We start from the raw sequence: 19,566 nt of genomic DNA on the forward strand, positions 1-19,566 counted from the left end.
TAACGTATTTCTCAATTATCCACAAACAAATATAATGTGGTGCTATGGAAGTGAGTAGTTTGAACGAATTTCAATGGAAAAATGAATTTTTTTCGGCTGATGCTCTATAAGTTTGCTTCGTTCGCTTTTTTTTTAAAAATCATGAGTTTTTCGGCGTAATTCTAGTGAGAAATCTTTTACTTTAACCAAAATCAAAATTAATCAAAATCTTGTTACTGAACGTAACGGCAGTTTTAGTTATTAAAGATAATGTTGTAGTTGTAGCAAGAATAATTTGACAAAATGATTACTTTTCAGGGCAGCGAAGTGGAAATTTTTGAGAAGCCATCCGTGGAGGACTACAAACGCCCATGGACGTTTACTGCCATTAAGAAAAGCCATTTTTTACTACAACTGCTTTCCTCCTCTTCTTAAAACAGTAACAACACAAGAATAAATGGAATTTCCCAACTAAAAAGAAGTACTTCGTTAAAAATAAAAGCAAATAACTCACCTCGTAGCCAGCGCAACAAAAAAAGATCGTCGTGGTCAGGCTGAAGTGCATCTTTCATCACCTCACGGAACTGTAGGATAAAAAGAATCCGAATCAGTGGTCGCATCAATTCAATATGTAGCAATGAAATTAACCAACATCATGAGCACATTAGCGAGATTTACTCATCATTAATGGAAGGTCATAGTATAAGAGTTATATTTGAGTTCAGTCTAGTACTCTCTTGAATTGATATCGATTTCTTCGATGCTCTGTCCAGTATATTAAAAATTTTAGCGAAAGCTTTGTTTAATTGTACATAACTTGTCCCTAACGGTGAAATGGATAAGAAGAGAGAAATGTAAATTAAAATCACTACGTCGAGATAATAGGGAAGAGTCATTGGTGGATTCTGGGTAAGTTGAAGGACAGAAGACGGTCATAAATGGTTATTCTTCAGAGCATTGGAGTAGCAAGTGAGGCCTTCCAGGAATCACTGTTCGGACCTCTTAGTTCTTATATTCCTAAATAAAACTGATTTTCTGAGACAGTGAGTTCAATTGATTACTGCATTTTTTGTAATACATATCTCGTGATATGTCGAAATACAGACGAAGATGTCAGTTTGGGAGGACAATTAACGATCAGAACCAGGCTATGCTGCTTCAAAAGGTTATATATTTATTAATTTAAATCAAGTTGAGGAAGACGAACTGCAAGTATAGTCTGAAAAACGTCAACTAAAGTTTAATGCTACTCTAATGCAGAATACAGCTCTTGAGAAAAACGGCACCCAGGAGGAGTTTATAGAGGTCGCCGTAGCCGAGTGATCATGCACGAGGGTGCATAAGTAAGCGTGACTGTGGTTCAAGCTCTCGTGACTACTAAATACAGTACTGCTTCTTTCTTCTATTCTGGCCCGTGAACTAGTTTGACCCGTGTGGTCGTCCTGGAGTGTAAACAGAAAATTTATTTATTTAATTTATTACAGGGTTGGGAATTAAATGATGTCTACGATAAGAAAGCGCAGAAGTAAGATGCCCGTATGGTGTAAGCAGGCAGAAATAAGGGTATGCAATCTAACATTTGTCGGAATATACGATACGGTTTGCAAAGCTTAGCAACTTGGCACCTGTGGGATGGGATTTAACAGACGTGTATAAGGCTCTGTGGGGGGGAGGGATTAGTAAACTGATTGAGGGAGGAATAACCTCCTGGTTAGTGAGCTAAGAACCAGAGCACACGGATATAAAATCTTAGGGAGTAACAGTAGACTTGATCTTATGAAGCTCACGTAGCGTATTGTGGAAATTTGGAATAAGTTGCCTGCAGGGTAACCGAGGAGAGTTTGGCAAAATTCAGCGAAGAATTGGATAGGCACTTTTTTTGATGATGAGAATAACATGAGTTTTTTTGTTAAGCAGACAGATGCAGAATAACTTGGTTTCCTTACATCAATTTTGGCATTAGTTTTTCATTACAGTAGTGTTTAAAGCATAAACAGCTTAAATTCCTGTAACATAACTTCCTACAACTGCTAGTAAACAAACGTGACTTGGACCTTGCTCTGGTGTTTCACAGAGCTTATCAGGAACCGGTTATCTGGTTGATTCATAAGCGATCAACCAACCATCTTAACCTGCTCGGCATCATTACTGAAACCGCTTCCGAAAGAGTTTCCTTCACATGATCGACCAATTTGCTTAGACCTGCCGCTCGAGTGGCTTCTTGAAAAGTCTCGTACGCTACTCCGTTCACAGTTCTCACGTCTTCGAAACACCTCAGACATTTCGCTTCGCGTAACAATTTCAAATGAAACCTCTCGACGTCTTGCGGTGAGACGCTATTCAACCGAGCGACCTTTACACATATTTTTACATCGACGCCATTTCCCATTTTGTCCCAAGTAAAATGTAGAGGTATGACGGGGTAAGCCAAATCTTCTACACCCCTCTCGTAATTATGCTAATATACTAACATTATAATGCACTGATCGAAATTTAATCAGGAAATCGCCTATAATTATTTACCTGCTCATTTGTAGTGACGTGATTTTCCCGCCCACTTCAGGGCCGACCCGAGCTACGGGTAGACCGGTAGGTTGCCCGAGGCGTATGACATTGGGGATGTCTAAGATTTGAGACGGCGCATATACTTCGTGGAAGAAGGAAAACGAAACATTTGGGGAAAGTTGTGGAGGCATTTTCTCTATAGTGCAGTAATCAGTCGAAAATGCATCAGCCACGTGGCATGCGTCCGACGCAACGGCCCTCCACTTTTCAAATTTATTTGAAAGGCGGAGAGCCTTTTAAGGATCTTCTTAAATTTTTGTTTTGTATTTTTAAATAGCTTTAATGTAAATTATTGTAATGTATTGTGAAATCTATATTTATTCTATAAGAATAGTCAAGTGTCAGTCTGTCTCCAAATCCTTCCACTTTCAGATGGGATACCGATTTGAAATTTGGTATAAATTAGGTGATTGGCTACAATCGTATGTGCATCCCATTTCTTTCACACGAGCGGCTGAAATTAAATTATAGAAACTATTATTAATATATAAATTAAAGGCAAGCGTAACTGCAACCCGCTGCTAGTATTTTGATAAACATCCTTATAAAAAACGACTCGTTGGTAAAATTTTTGTTAATCTGACAATTAAAACAAATATTCTGGTTATCTTTTTTGTGTTTACATTTGTCTTTTTAACTTTTCTCCAGCAAAAATAAAAATATTAACTCAATAAAAACACTTAAATTTTTTCTAGCTGAAAGGGGGCACAAGAATTCCTCCTTGCCCGAGACGAAAATATATCTCGAGCCGGCCCTGCCCACTTGTACCACGTCACTCACATCCCTCTTCTCCCATAGGCTCGAATAAATATCCAGGTGGAAAACTTTTTTAATGTATATAAAGATGATTATATCTGGTTATTATATGTATAAATATACTGTTGCATAATGAATGGACAAGTCCCGACTTGTCCACAACGGGTATCATTGTTTCAGATTCATTTAATTAAGAATAGTGGGATAATAGAAAAATCTAAGTCATTTGGTAATTCCTCTTCTCGGACGGAATATTTTTAACATACTGCTGAAGAACATGCTAGTGACAGTGATGCCCTCTACTCCTTGTATTTCTGTCCTCTACATATTAGCCTTATATGCAGAGACATAAGCTAGTCTGAAATCAGGTCACAAAGGAGGCTGATTACGAGAAATCTTTGGCAAAAGATGCTAAGAAAAACAGCAAGGATTTCTTTACTTATATAAACTCTAAAGGGAAGGGGATGAATCTGATTGGTCCACTTGATATCGATGGTTCGACTGTTGATGATCCTGCTCAGATAGCAAACAAACTGAATGAGAATTTTGCATCTACAGTCACACATGAGGAGTTATTAAAGATTGAAAATGCTAGAAGGTTATTAAATTGTAACAGGGTGTTTAATGATTTTGTAATAACTGAGAGCAAAGTGGAGGAGAAATTGTTGAAGTTAAACATAACAAAGGCACCTCGGGTGGATGGGATCTATCCAGTTATATTAAAGGAGGTGGCAAAGTAACTAAGCAAACCCTTAGCCATAATTATGAGAGCATCCTTGGACTCAGGGGAGGTTCCCACTGACTGGAGATGTGCAACTGTATCCACAATTCACAAAGGGGGATCGAAGGGTGACACCAGTAATTACAGACCAGTTAGTTTAACTTCTGTTCCGGATAAAATAATGGAATCACAGGTTAAAGATGCACTGCAGGATCATCTAGACAAGCCTGCAGTAATAATTCAGACACAGCATGGCTTTGTTAAGGGAAAGTCTTGTCTGACAAATTCGATTGGATATTATGATGTGGTTACAAAGGAACTGGATGCAAAAAATAATTTTGATATCATATATTTGGATTTTAGGAAAGCTTTTGACACTGTTGCGCATGGAAGACTATTGTACAAATTGGAGCAGAATGGATTTAAGGGTAAGTTGCTACAGTGGATAAAAGGATGGTTGAGTGGGAGAAGTATTGTACAAATTGGAGCAGAATGGATTTAAGGGTAAGTTGCTACAGTGGATAAAAGGATGGTTGAGTGGGAGAAGACAGAGGGTGGTAATTAATGGGTGCTGCTCTTCGTGGACTAATGTTATTAGTGGAGTCCCACAGGGTTCGGTCCTCTGTTGTTTTGTATATTTATCAATGATATTGATGAAGGTATATCAGGCTTAGTGTCGAAGTTTGCAGATGATACAAAGGTTGGTAGGGTTGTTAATGACAGTGTGCTACTGAAACAGGATCTAGATAATTTGGGCAGATGGGCTAAGAAGTGGCAACTCAAGTTTAACCTTGACAAATGCAAAGTACTGCATATGGGTAGAAGTAACCCCTGAGAAATGTACCAACTGTGTGGTACTACACTTAAGGTGGTAGAAAATGAAAAAGACCTGGGAGTAATTGTGCAGTCAGATATGAAGTTTTCTGAGCAATGCAGACAGGCTGCCAGGGCAGGTCATGGGGTTTTGTCAATGATATATAGGAATTTTTCTAGCAGGAAAAAGGAGGTGATTGTCTCTCTGTATAAGGCAATGGTCAGGCCACGCCTTGAGTACTGCGTACAGGTCTGGAGGCCTCATTTTAGTAAGGGTGTAGATTTGCTTGAGCGTGTACAGAGAAGGGCAACAAGATTGGTGAGGGGAATGAAGGGATCCTCTTACCAAGAGAGGCTTAAGTTCTGCAAATTGCAGTGGCTGGAGACTTGGCACTTGCGCGGTGATCTGATTGAAGTGTATAAGGCCTTGAAGGGTTGAGCACACTGAATTCTGATGGGATCCTTCCACTTGTTCAGATTACGAACCTAGGGGGGGGCATAAATTCAAATTAAGAAAAGACAGATGTAGATTAGATGTGCGGAAATTTGCCTTTAGCCAGCGGGTGGTTAATTGTTGGAACAAACTTCCATCTGTCGTTGTGGAAGTTGATAGGTTAAATAAATTTAAGGAGGAACTGGACAGGCATTTGGAGGCAATGGTGTGATTTTTTTTTTTTTTTTGGCTGATGCTGCATAAGCTCATACACTTGCTTTCTTACATCACATGCCACTACTAATGGCTGCATCGAATTTAACTTATTATTTTTTTAAATACAAACAGGTGGTTATACTTTTGCAGCCGATAGGTGGCAAACCATGTTCCAAAAAGTGACACTACAGTGATTTGGAACAATATATATTTCTATTTATAATCTAAAGTTAAAAACACCTTATTTTCGATGAAATGTGTTATTTTTGAAATAACTGCAGTAATATCTAAAGAGGAAATTAAGAGATGGCTATGCAAATTAACGCTTCAATAACGCTGTCTCTTTAATGATATAGTAAACAAGGTTAACCAGTTTTATTACTGTTATTTTCCTCAATCATGCAGACAATTTTCCTAAGTTCCTCTCTCCTGAAGGTTAAATAAGACATCTCTTACGTGGACATCGAAAGACTTATCTTTCTATCAAATATCGGATTTTTCCGAGAGTGTCTTAAAAAAATGAAACACACCTAACGTTTTTGCATTTTTAATAGAAAATATTCGTATAATGGAATGAACCTTAAAATTGCTCACGACCTCATTAAGCTAGTTTATTCTAGATGGAAATCAGTTTGCTGTGTTACCTCGTTCATTGTGATATCATTGAAAACACGTGCGCCAATAAATGCTACACAAATGTGGGTTTTTTCCCCTGAAGGTTTTTGCAAAAGGAACTCTGGTTTTTCCAAGCAAAACAGAATTCATATGTACACACGCAATAGACTTCATGCGTGAATGGCATCGATGAATCTACATTGTCTTTGAGCAAGTCCAAAAACAGTCCAAACCCTGAAGTAAATGATTTATTTCAAAACATCTTAGTACTCTCCGATAATGTGAAGGTTTTAATATTTTTTTAAAAAAGTGTGTGGTCCAAGTGATTGATTTACAGTATCACACCATCTTCGTGGCAACGTTCCTACTGCTCTTTTCTCTAAAAATAAATAAATTAACGATTAAGTTTCAGTCGAAGAAAACACAAAAAGCAAAGTAGTGTGGGACCATAATGAAACAAGCCGTATTTTATGATTTCAAGTCTTTTACTCCAGAAATATTCAAAACTTCCTTATGATCAAAATTACCAATATGAATCCCGCCAGTGTCAATCCACTGTTGATACTGTAGTGATTGACAGTATTAATCCACTGGTGGATTACGTTATTCATCTCTAGATAAATTTGATAGAAAAGTTCGATTAAACTAAAGCAGTTGCTCTCGATATTTCTAAGGCTTTTGAACCTGTTTGGTATAAAGATCTCCTAAACAAGCTGCCATCTTATGAGCTACATCTCTTTTTTTTTCGCAAATGGATAGACAGTTTTCTCTCTGACTGCTCACTGCAACGATGGTAGATGATTGTATTCTAACTTCTCCACTAATGGTGTTCCTCAAGGATCATTATATTCTCCCAATCTTTTCTTCTTAAATATTAATGACCTTCTTGCACTGACTGTAAATCCTATCCTTAGTTTTGCTGATGATAGAAGTATCTTCATTGTTGTTTTTCTTGTAACAGGGTTTACAAATATCAGCAACTAAGGCCAAATTGCCCCGCTATACCTTCTGTAACTTGCGTGTGTTTTGTGGTAGAAAGTTTCCCACCGAGTTTCCGAAAGAAAAACCATGGTATCCTCGCCTGAGACAGACTAACTCAGGCGTACCGCAGGGGTGGCGTTCTCTATCTGCATTTTCTTCGTGACGCTGCCAGTTCCATTTGTCATCAATAAAAGTGATATAGTCACTTACGCGGATGATGTGAAGTTATGCAGAAGACCTTCGGAGCTTATTGGCGTCTCATCGGTGGGTGGGAAAATATCCTGGTATCATGCAAAATAATCGCCTTAGTAGCAGCACTATTAATACTTTATATTAATAGAGCCATGCAAGCGTATTGCTTTTGCGAGTGACTCCACAAATCCAAAGTGGTCACTTAAGTTCCCCACCGCCTCGGCTGGGTAACCAAAAATTCTTTCGTTGACATTTATAAACAGCCACTGTATATTACAATTAGGAATTATTTTAATTGCATTATGGAAGCAAAGAAAACAAGAAAGAAAAGGGGGGGAAAGTGTCTGCTAGCCTTTAACGAGGTAACCAAAATTTTCTTCTAACAGGCTGTTTAAAAAGTAGGTTAAGGACACTCCTCATTACATAATGTTACGTTACGACACGATTCTGAGCAAGCTTTCACGCGGTCCACGGTGGTGGCAGTTATGTAGCGTGGTTGCCTACGAAGTGGAAGGACCCTAGTTCGAATCTAGGCAACGCCTTCAAAAGGTTTTTCGGAATTTCCGAAAAACCTTTTGAAGGTGTTGCCACTCCGTACTGAGTTAGTCGGTCTCTGGACGTTAGGTTTTTCACCGAGTACTCCAGATATCACTCACGAACCCAAAGCCGGCCATAGAATATACAGTAGACAGACAAATACACAACCTTGAAAATTCAAGGTTGTATAAATTCAGTACAACCTTGAATTTTCAAGGTTGTAATGAATTTAAGGAAATTTGCGGGGAACTATACCCGCCGGGGAGAGGGTAGTTCCCTGTTCTCCTTTCACTGGAGATTTACTTTTATTTAATATGCACATACATATATATATATATCTATATATACACACACACACACACACATTTATCGGTTAATCTCCATCCATGGGAGCACGTGCATATTTCCAAGAGTTCGCTATTATAAATCGTAATTACCGTTCACAAATTATTCACTATTTACAATTAAATACACATTTCAACAAACAAAAAAACTAGTACGAAACCAAAAATTTTGGGTAACCAGTGTGAGTACGCGTATAGTTTATTTTCATATTTGTCGCATGCTGTTTGTTTCTTCTGTTTTGCTTAGCGTTGTTTTATTGAAATGTTTGAGCAGAAGCATGACAATTTATGCTGTATGTATGGACAGTTCACAACAAAAACAGAAGAAAGAAAATGTGCAAATTCTTTGTACTTTGGGTGCAAGACAGGCTCAGGAGTAAACTTTGGTTCCACTTATGTACTGTTTTACCTGCACCAGAAATCTGCGAATGTGGCTAACTGGGAAAATTAAAAGTATGCCTTTTGCTGTTCCTGTGGTGTGGCGAGACCCATGCATTTCTGCGTGACAAACGTATCAGGTGTATCCAGAAAAGGAAAGCACAGCATCAAATGTCCAAACCTATCTGTAATAAAGCCTGTTTCACATAATGAAGACTTGCCGATACCACATCCCCATAATCATGGTATAAGAAAGCTGTGGTGAATACAGCGAGAATTCTTGTGTTGCAGGCTTTGTTAGACCCTCCACGTCATCAGATTTGGACTACCAACCAGAAAATTACAACGTGCCGCATAAAGTGTTTGCAAAATATTAAGTTATGGAAGACTGCGCGTTTCTTTAAAGATATTAGTGATCTTCTGAACAAACTGGGCATTGCACACAAAATCCTAATGAATGACGTATATTTATTCACGCCTCAAAGTTTAAAAGCAGTTTTGCTGAGCAGTAAAAAAGCATTCCTAACAGTTTCTCTACTTCACGCTGTTGGTTTGAAAGTATATGTAAGATCCTGAGTGCAATAAAATGATCTTAAAGTAATTGGATTACTCACGATCAACAGGGGTTTCACAGAATTGTTGTTTTCTGTGTTTGTGCAACAGAAATCATGTTGTGCAGCAGTGTGAAAAGAGGGAGGAATTTTTAGCAGAGAGAAGTAATATGAAATACGTTAGTTGAACCAAAAAGGGAATTCTTCCTTCATTCAAAAAATTGAAGGAAGTTTCACTGGGCCTCAAATAAACGAAGTCCTCAAAGATGATGTACTGTATTAGAAACAAAGATACAGGATGCTAAACTAGGCAGCTTGGTGATTCTTTAAAGCAGTTGAACACGAATTTCTTCGAAGATGGTAATTATGAATCTCTGGCGTCAATTTTACTACAGTGTTACAAATACGTGGGCTTGCTGAATGTCTTTGAACATTCATTTTCTTTATTCCCATTTGTTTTTATTCCTCAAAATTTTGGAGATGTAAATAAGCAAGGGGGAGCACTCAATAGGGGACACACGAACGATGGAAAAGAGGTACCAAGGTCGCTGGGATACTGCTGTGATGGGAGATTATTACTAGTGTCTTAAAAGGGAAATCAAAATGATGGCCTATAAAGGACTCTCCTCTGAGGGACAAACATTTCTAAAGAAACAGCATATGTAATACATTAAGTTTGACGATATAATTTTCGATTATTTGACAAATACGTTTGAAATAATTGACGATTATTCATTTTAAAATAAAGGTTTTTAAGATAGAATTCTTATTACAGTAGACTCCGGGTGGTTTAACCAGATTGCGAATTAACCGGGGATGGAAAAAAAATTAATTTAAGTGTCTTAAAAAAATCAATTACAGTACCTACTTATTTATTTTTAATTTTTTTTTTTAAATACCGTCTAGGGCCCACAAACCCTTAATCCGCCACTAGCAGTTTACTATACAATCCTGTCCATCACTGTCCATCACTGTTCATCAGTTAGTGCGTGTTAAACAGACGGACAAACTTTGAGTTGCGGTTGCTCAGTAAGTACATACGTATTTTGTTTGCGTTTATTTCAAACGTTTTAAGATTACTCATCACGTTAAAAAGAAAAGAATTGATCTTTCACTACAACAAAAATTTCAACTCAATAAATATGAAAAAAAGGCGCTGGAATGTCAGCTTTAATGAAAGAGTATTAATCGGCAGGTTACTGTATTCTATGATATTTGCAATTGGTCGTTCATTAAGTTACTAAAATTTCATCAGTAGAATTTCAGGAGGAACGTGATAAGGAATATAATTTTGGAATCAGCGGATCAATTTTCTTTATAATCTACAACTTCTGCTCTTAAAGAACGATTTTTTTTTCTTTGCCCGTGTAACTGATGGATATCCAAGGGAAGTTGTTAAAATTAGCTGGTGATTTGAACTTAGGTTAAAAATTAAAGCCAAGCCACGTTTCTTCAGAAAGTCTTGGATCGGTTGCATATATTTTCCAAAAACTGGCAACGAAAGTTTAGAATGTATGGTTTGTATTTGAAACAAAGGCGGCTTTGGGTCATGTATTAACTAGGGGTAAAGGAGCTTTTTTTTTTTTTTTTTTTTTTTTTGATTTGGTAGTTGTTGGCGCATCGGCTTCTGTGGCCATATTGCACCTCCCAAGGTTTTTGCAGTACTTTGATCCAAGCTCGAGGCGGGAATCGAACCCGCGACCTTTGGGTTGCCGAGCAGGTACTTTACCCACTCGGCTAGCCCGGTCGGCGTAAAGGAGCTAAAAGAGTGGTTAAAGGAGGAAAAGGACTTAGCTATTACGATTCAGTGTGACATGAAATTTTCTAGAGTGTAAACAAGCAGCCAGGTAGGCACGCAGTCCTGCCCACGATTTATAGGTTCATTGCTAGTAGGGTGAAGGTTGGCATTATTCCTTTATACGAGACGATGGTTATACGGCTTTTGGAATATTGTATTCATTTCTGGAGACCGCACATAAAAAAAATAAGATAAAAACGTTCTGGAGACGATTCAAAGAGAAGGGCAATCAGGTTGGTGATGAGCGTAAATCGATGCACATAAGAAGAATGGTTTAGAAGGTATGGACTGCAAAGTTTTACAACTAGACATATAAAGGGAGGTCTGACTAAGGTGTATGAAGCATTAAACAGGTCGAGTAAATGAATGAGGAATGTCTATTTTATCTCGCAGACAAGAAGGCGCAAATATAAAATCTTAATGAATAACAGATGACTAATCCCACGAAGTTCACACACATATGGGCAGCGGGTTGTCAACAACGTGGTAGAGGCAGTGAATCTGACTACGCTAAAGCAAAACTGAAGGATTACCTTGTGGAAAAGAAAAACCGTAGTATGAATATTATTATTATTATTATTAATATCAATTTATTTCCGAAGAAATGTCCCTTTACAGCTATGCAGCTAGAGGACATGAGTTACATACAGAGATAAAACATAAAATACAGACAAATGCATTGTATACAGAGCCAGATACAATATACGGCCTTAAACAGCCACTGGTGAAGATACAAAAACATAAAGTTACAACAAATAAAAGTGCATACGGATACATCGGAGCGTGGATAGTGAGGCATCACAGAGAGTCCACCTAGAGCATGACTAAGGAATACATGTCTGCAAGAATGGAAGCTCTGTAGGTTCTGTCCTTGCAAAGTTTCTCAACGTCTATGGCTAATCTATTAAATATTTGGAAGGAGTTATGTGGAAACATGTTGTCCAGGGAGGACATGCTACGCAGTTTCGATCTGTATGGGGAGGTGTTGGACTGGCATCTTCTCCTCTCGGACGGTCTGGCGATGATATCCCAAATATCGGGTGAGCTCAGTTTTCCGGATTGAAGCTGAGAGAGGGTAAGAAGGTTCCTAGAGATGATGAGATACCTCCAAGGAAGCGTATTAAGATTGGTGACCAGAACAGATTTTGAGATTGTAGGTGTTAGCCTGGCCACCCTATTTAGCCATTTCAAGATCCAGAATTCCAGGGAGAGGAACCTGGCTTGGTATGATGAGGGTGCTGAGGACCATATAGTCGAGGCATATAATGGAATTATTATGTTTTGTTTTATTATTTTTTGGCTGCTGTAGAAAAATTCCTTTTCTTTGCATCATTCTCCATACCTTACAAATGTTCTTACATTGGGAAGGAGGTTACTTTGAACATTTACTTCAGTCTCTGTTATAATTATGTTTATAACAGAGAAATAAAACTAAAAATATACTAAGATTTCAAGCACGAGTGTTTATAATTTGTTAACAAGGGGATCACTCGAACAGAATTTCAGCTAAAGGTATCCCCGGTTAGAATAGTCTTAAATTTTATCGAACTACTTTAATTGCAAAATACTTTCAGAGTTAAAACATTAACAAACAACAGTGTTGAGTTCGTAGAACATCTGTTGGAGTTTTATCTATGTGGCCAAAAGGAATTCGTGAATTGGAAATTATTAGCGTAGCTTGTAAACTTGTCCTACCAACAGCAACTGTCTCTAAAACCAATGTTTATTACCTTAACAGGGGCTTTAAGAAATCAACAAAAATTAAAGAGGAGAATTCGGGTGATTATCCCCACAGACAAAGCACACACCCTTCGTTGCATTTCTTTTGAAGCATCCTGTATTTTGTACGTGTGCGGAGGAGTTCCATTTGTCATTTATCGATTGACAATGGCTATTATCAATCGATGCATATCACAGACTTTCTTGAACTAAGACAGGCGAAATCAAAGCTCCAGAGTTTTCCTTGGATTTTCCATTAAAAAAAAACATTATCTGCATTTTAGTTTGAGGAATTTTCTTCAATGCAGACCAAAAGCTGTCACTGATGAATGACTGCTTCAGCATGTCAGGAAGGATATCCTGCTTAAGTGAGCACTGTCAAACGCAAATTCAAGAAAGTGAAGCAATTCTTAATATTCTTTCGGTCGAAAAAAGGCTGATAATTCTAAACGGGGTGTTTAACAGTGCATCCTAGGTGGGGGAACAAGCTATGGAAGAATTAAATACCCCCATTAAAATAGTTGTATATTAAACAGATCGGAGACAACTAACAAAGACTGTAGTGATTAATTCTTGCCCAAAAATTTGGTAATTTTCTTCCTGAAAATTTCTCTCCTGGCGTTCATATATTTATTTAAAGACAAGTTGTCGCGTAAAAATTAATTCATCATATAGATAAAAATACGCTGAAGTTCCAGATATAATAAGAACTGCTTGGCTCTTATTGACTCTGTTATTTTCAAATAGTTATAATAATATTATTTCTTTCCATGGCGCGTCTGTTTTGTCCAGTGATACTAGGATGTTGTAACTAATGAGCAACCTTGTATTTGTCTTACGACACATCAGGTATGAGCTTTATGTTCCCAGACTGACATACTTCTGCTGTTTCCTGATATTGCCATAACTGTAAAATCGCCATTCGTGACTTAATTTTAAGTCCCTGACAATTTCGGCCAAGGCAACGAGTGTTGAGCGCCCAGATGCAAACAGGAAATTTTGTCCTTCACTACAACAGAGATCCTAGTAATACTGTTTTTTTTTTTTTTTTTTTTCGTCTTCCCACTGCATCTAATATCCCATTTTGCGCCCCTGAGAGCTGGAATTTCATGTGGTCCTTCCTTTCAGGCTTTCAGCTTAGCATGGCCGTACGACTAGTCAATACCTGCCAATAGTCATTCGCCTAAAGCCAAAATTTGGCCTGTGCAACTAAACTGGACTGCATAGTGTGCATAGTGTTGGGGGGAAAGGCGCCTCCGGTGGTTTCCCACATCTGCGCCATATAAACACTACGGAGACACAGTATCACTGCGAAAGCCAGAAAAATATTTTGTGTTGTAAATGAAGTATGTGCTGGGTTCTGTTGGGTGTCCTGGCTTTTGGCCGCAGGGCCCTTTGTGGGACCTCACGTAGAGCTTGTCGAACTGTCTCTGTCGAACAAGTAGAGCTTGTCGAACTGTCTCTACAGCTGCTCTCCAGGTCCTCAGTCATCGACTGCCAATCCAATATGAAGTAATGTTACATTATCTTTTATATTGTAGAAGAAAAAATATTCCTGCGATTGTAAAAGGCATAACATATAATACTGACTTGCAAGAAAATGTAGACATTAAAAGAATGAGAAATGAATGTTGTAGAGCATGGCAAAATACCTGGTCCACCTCTACTTTGGGTAGGGAGACCTTTAAGTTTTTTCCCGAGGTTGTTGATTACGACAAGAAAATGGACTGGTTCAATCCTGGTTTATACGTTACGTTTTTATATACCGGTCATGGAAGTCTTAACTTTAAATTGTTCTCACTAGGATTAAGTAACACTCCTCTCTGTAGTTGCGGTGCTCAAGAAACTGTTGAGCATCTCGTCTTTCATTGTCCTCTGTACGACGATTTAAGACTAGACTTTCAACTTCTCACAAATGTATTTGACTGCTCCGAACTGCCGAGATTGGTTAACTGTTCTGAATATTACACTGCCTTCTCCACCTATGCAGAGAAATTGTTTAAACGGAGAAAAAGAATTCTTGCTCCTGAGGTTCAGTAAAATGCTAAACTGTTTCTTTGGATTACACTTACCTGATGTATTGATCGGTCTGCTGGTCTCCGAAGCCCAGTATTTCACTGTATCATCACTGTATATAGTCTTTTTATGTACCATCATTGTATATAGTCTTTTTATGTACCATCATTGTATATAGTCTTTTATGTACCATCACTGTAAATAGTCTTTTCATGTATAATTAATCATTATAAATTGTGCACAATGTATAGATTACTTTCAGCGGCGAATAGGGGAAACCCTGGAACCCGCCAAAAAAAAAAAAAAAATAATAAAATACTTTGAACTTGTGGGACCTCACGTAGCCCGCACACACCACTAGGAGGTGGCCAGACTGCCCATAATTCTCTGGCTAGTCTCCTCCAGGTCTCCTGAGCCTCCTGGAAAGAGACAAAGCAAAAAAAAAAAAAAAAAGATAATAAGGTACAGGGAGTATAGGATGTACCGAAGAGAGCAAAGGAAAGGAGGTATAGACAGAGCGACGGAGGATGTAAGGGAAAGCATCCTCCGCAGGTTGGGTGGGATTTCTCCCACCTAAGCGGAAAGTGGGAGAAGATGGCCCTTGAGAGGGTGGGAAGACAGTCACGTATCAAGAGAGACGGGGATGAAATAATTCAAGCGACCAGAGTGTCAAGTCCAGTAGCTAGAAGTGGTCACAATCTAGGTGAAGATGTTCACAGTCGGGTTAAGACAGTCGAATCTGAGGTGGAGATGTTCAGTATATGAAAAAAGGCTGTCAATCAATGTGCATTAGTTCCAGGACGCTGTACCAGTGATCTTTTTCTGGTGAAGAGATCAGGGGCAAAGGCAGAGAAAGTGTGGTACCGGTCTTCCTCATTGATTAGGAAATGTTCATTTCCTCGAGACAAGGCATGTATTTTTGTTATGAGCAATGTTCGCAGGTCCTCGTAGAGCGGGCAAACATAGAATAGGTGATCCCAGTCTTCGTTTTCACCACAAAGACAGCGAGGGTCATCCACGATGTTCATAGAGGCAAGTTTGTGATTTATGGATCCATCGCCCGTAATCAGGAAAGTGGTGTATAAACCTGGGCTGTACCATGCTGGAGCTTTAGGGTAGATCTGGGCTATTTGAGGTAAGAATATTTTAATAATGGAGCCTTTGGCGGTGGCATTCCATCTGTTTTGCCAGGCATTAAGAAGGTGGACTGCAAGGCGCTTTTTTTCTTCTTTGATGGTGTTTATTGGATTTGTAGTGAAATCCAGGATGGTGGTAGGGAGTCCCTTTGCGAGCTGATAATACACGCCTTTGCGAATTACGTGCAGGTCCAGAGGGAGAACTCCTGCCAAGACTTGGAGCGCTGGGTTGCTTACCGTGCAATAAGTACCGGTGATAGTGAGAAGGATATTACGCTGACTGGAGGTGAGCTTCCTTTGGTTACGAACAATGAGTGCACGATGATACCAGATACCTGCACAGTAGGTTATAGTGGTAATAAATACAGTTTGTATAGCATTTGCAGTGAGCGGCGATTTAGGCAACAGTCACACCTGCTGATCCTCGCTACCATTGCGGTGTAGTTCCTGACTTTGCGATGAAGGTAGTCTAGATGCGGGTAAAACGTGAGCTTGGGGTCGAGAATTACCCCAAGGTCATCTCAGTTGCCAGTTTGATGGTTCTACCAGCAATTTTATTCTGCGGTGGGCTGCTTATTTGAAGGGTTCCTCTGAGTAGAATTGAGGTAGTTTTCTCAGGGGATATGGAGTTTATGGAGGCTGGCCCATTCTTGTAGCTTTGTAAGGCTGTTGTTTACAGGGAAGCTCTGGAGTTTCCAGTGACTGTCAGAATCAGATCGTCTGCGAAGGCTTGGGTGGAAACATCCCCCAGGTCTGGACTTGTGGGATCAACTTTATACTTTAGACGAATTTATTTTGCTGTTTGGAAGGTCCGGTGTTTCATATTTTCTTATTATCTTCAAGACGCCATGTTATAGCACAAGTTCCTCAGTTAATAAACGAATTAGATTAAAATGAGATGAGAAGTATCTTAAAAATAAGAAGCGTAAGGTCACACAGAGCATCGTACCTTCTGCATCCACAGTTCCAAATCTTCGAAAGGTTTACAGAAACAGAAAAATCTGTTCCCTGACTTATTAGATTAGAAGTGAATTTGCCTATTGTAGTGTACACTACTTTAAAAAAAAAAGTATGTCGGAACACGTTGGTTTCATGTTTCATTCACTGTCACTTACTTCAATGGCGTGTTGCCCCCCCCCCCTGATACTATGACACACATCACCTTTCTGTGTTGGCTTTTAACCAACGAATGACAGATTGAAACAAGTACAGTCCTCTATTCCTCGTGCAGAACAGTGACGCTACCGATTTGGGACGTCTTGGTTTTGTATTTCTCGATATTACAATCATCTCTAGAGTAGAAATCGGAACTCTGCGTTTGTTATTCAAAAATTGTTCATACATGTCATGAATGTACAGCACAGTAAATACTGCATGGGACTTTACTAAAAAGAAAAAAAATCTGCCACATCGTATTCCATACGATGTGGCAAAACCGTCAAATATTTCTGGGGATAGATAGTGTGATCCTGTTATATTAACCATTAGGATAGTTACTAAGATGGTCATTAGACTACGGTGATTCCTTTGGACTGTTACCGGAGCTCACATGTCTTAGCCATTCATAAGGGAGAGGCTAAGGCTAAGGCTAAGGAGGATAAGTATATACTCGTTAGTTTGATTTGTGTAGTGGGTAAGATAACGGGGTTGGTCAGTATGGATGCAATACCGAAACATTTTTGTAAGAATAAAGTCCTTTATGGATCTCAACATGGCTTTATAAAGGGGAAAGCCTTTGGTTGATAAACCTGGTTAATTGATATGACGGAATCAAAGCATTTAATTTGATTCCGTTTAATTTAATTTGATTAACATCTCAAATGCTCAAAAGCATTTGAGATGTTACCGTACAAACCGAAGGTGCTGTGATTACTGGAAGATCTTCAAATGAATCAGAGGATAGCTAAGTGAAAAGGAGACAGAATGGTAATCAATGGACGTTCTTCAGACTGGACTAGGGTAACGACCCTTAGGGTTCAGTGTTGGAGACCACTTTTGTTTTTGATTTTTATTTTTCTTAGTGATACTGATGAGGATATACAGGGAAAGCTGTCAAAATATGCTGGTGATTAAATAGTATGTATGTTGAATATCAAGAGTGCGGGCCAGACTGCTTCATGTATGTATGTATTTAACTGTCGAAGGGTGGCACCCGGACATACATCCATCTCCACCAATTTATCATATAATATCATATTCTCATAATGGCCTGTTAGTGTAAGTGTGTGTACACGTGTGTGTAATGTGTTATAAGTCAAACAGGCTACTCTGCCACCAGGTGATAGTCCATTGGGCAATTACCACCTGGTGCCCATCCCTGGCACGAGGAGCTATGCCTGGATCTATTATCTCTGGCTGTGCATATTGCACCTAAATCCCGCACCCACCAGTAAGTGTGCAAGACTGGTGGGTGTCAGCAGTCCCTCTCCTGGGGTGCCCACACCCAAGAGCCAGAAAAAAAAAAAAAAAAAAAAAAAACAGGTCTTTAGTCAGTATTAGTAACATGTATACTCCTTTTATTAAATGTCAACCTGCAAAACCGTTGAAATTCTACAAAATTCCTTTCATTAGACAGCCAAATTAATTCAGAACCCCTAATAAAATTAGGTACCAAATTAAATAAGTCTAATCTAAATTCATCATACAAATTGCATTCATATAAGATATGATCCCATGTTTCCAACCTTCCACAAACACAGTAAGGATCTTCCACTAAACTAAACTGATGCAACTTACTTTTTAAGGAACCATGCCCCGTAATCAAATATGAGCATTCCATACTTGGATAAAACCAGCGATGCAATTTGTTATTAAAATTAAATTCAACACTAGGTATAAATAAATAAGTTACTCTACCAGTACTACTGGAATCCCAACGGTCCTGCCATAATTTAATTAATTTCACCAAAATTTCTTTCTTCTGTTTGCTGACTGCAGAAGAAACTTCATTAGTAATCCCCAGAATTGTAACTTGTATTCCTTTTCTTATAAAATAACAAAAAGCTCTATACACGACTGTTAAATCCAAAGGCAATACCCCCGCAATCACCTGTAGAGCATTAGTCGAAACAGTCTTACAAACACGCAAAATAGTTAACAACATTATTCTTTGTATTGATAATAGTTTTTGTTTAAATTTTACATTGACAGTACGAACATACCAAATTGATGCAGCATACGACACAATCGGAATAAAAATAGCTTTATAATATAGATACAAAATGCGTTTACCTAATTCCCAATCTTTTCTGGTAACCCTAACTATAGAAGCAGTGTAATTTTTTATTTTCCTGCTTAAATAATTCAAATGTTGGGAAAATAATAACTTGTCATCCAAGATAACCCCTAAATATTTTACCTGGGAAACAAGAGGAATTTGTTTACTGTTTACTAATAATCGAGGTGGTCTGTTGTAGTCTAATTTTCCTTTTAATAACATCATGACAGTTTTAGAAGATGAAATTTTTAGTTTATTTAATGTAGCCCAATCAGTCAAATCCTGAACAATAACCTCCATTCTACTTTCTAATACTGCTCTAGATCTTCCTGTCACGCACAAAACCAAGTCATCAGCATAAGCCACCTTATAACAATTAGGGACTGTTCTACTTAACCACTGGTTTAAGACCAGATTCCATAAAATAGGACCCAACACAGATCCTTGTGGACAACCGCGATCAATAATTCTATTAAAAGTTAAATGTTGGGATCTTATAATAATCTGTCTATCCATTAAATAACTTTTAATGAGGATATATGAGGATATGATTTTTATTTTTCTGGATATATGAGGATATGATTTTTATTTTTATTTAT

At 38.4% G+C, this 19,566-nt stretch overlaps 1 protein-coding gene across 1 annotated transcript in view; it reads right to left on the reverse strand.

Moving 5' to 3' along the window:
* LOC150081806 (SEC14-like protein 2) overlaps nucleotides 1–19,566 on the reverse strand; it is a 117,884-nt gene that overhangs the window by 38,342 nt on the left and 59,976 nt on the right. The window contains exon 3 of the mRNA XM_090378897.1: nucleotides 494–563. Within this exon, the coding sequence (XP_090235023.1) occupies nucleotides 494–563 (70 nt within the window). The remainder of the gene's footprint in view (nucleotides 1–493; nucleotides 564–19,566) is intronic.

The sequence above is a fragment of the Mastigoproctus giganteus genome, chromosome 8, assembly GCF_048544385.1.
Source record: "Mastigoproctus giganteus isolate SK-2022 chromosome 8, ASM4854438v1, whole genome shotgun sequence".
Taxonomy (NCBI): domain Eukaryota; kingdom Metazoa; phylum Arthropoda; class Arachnida; order Uropygi; family Thelyphonidae; genus Mastigoproctus; species Mastigoproctus giganteus.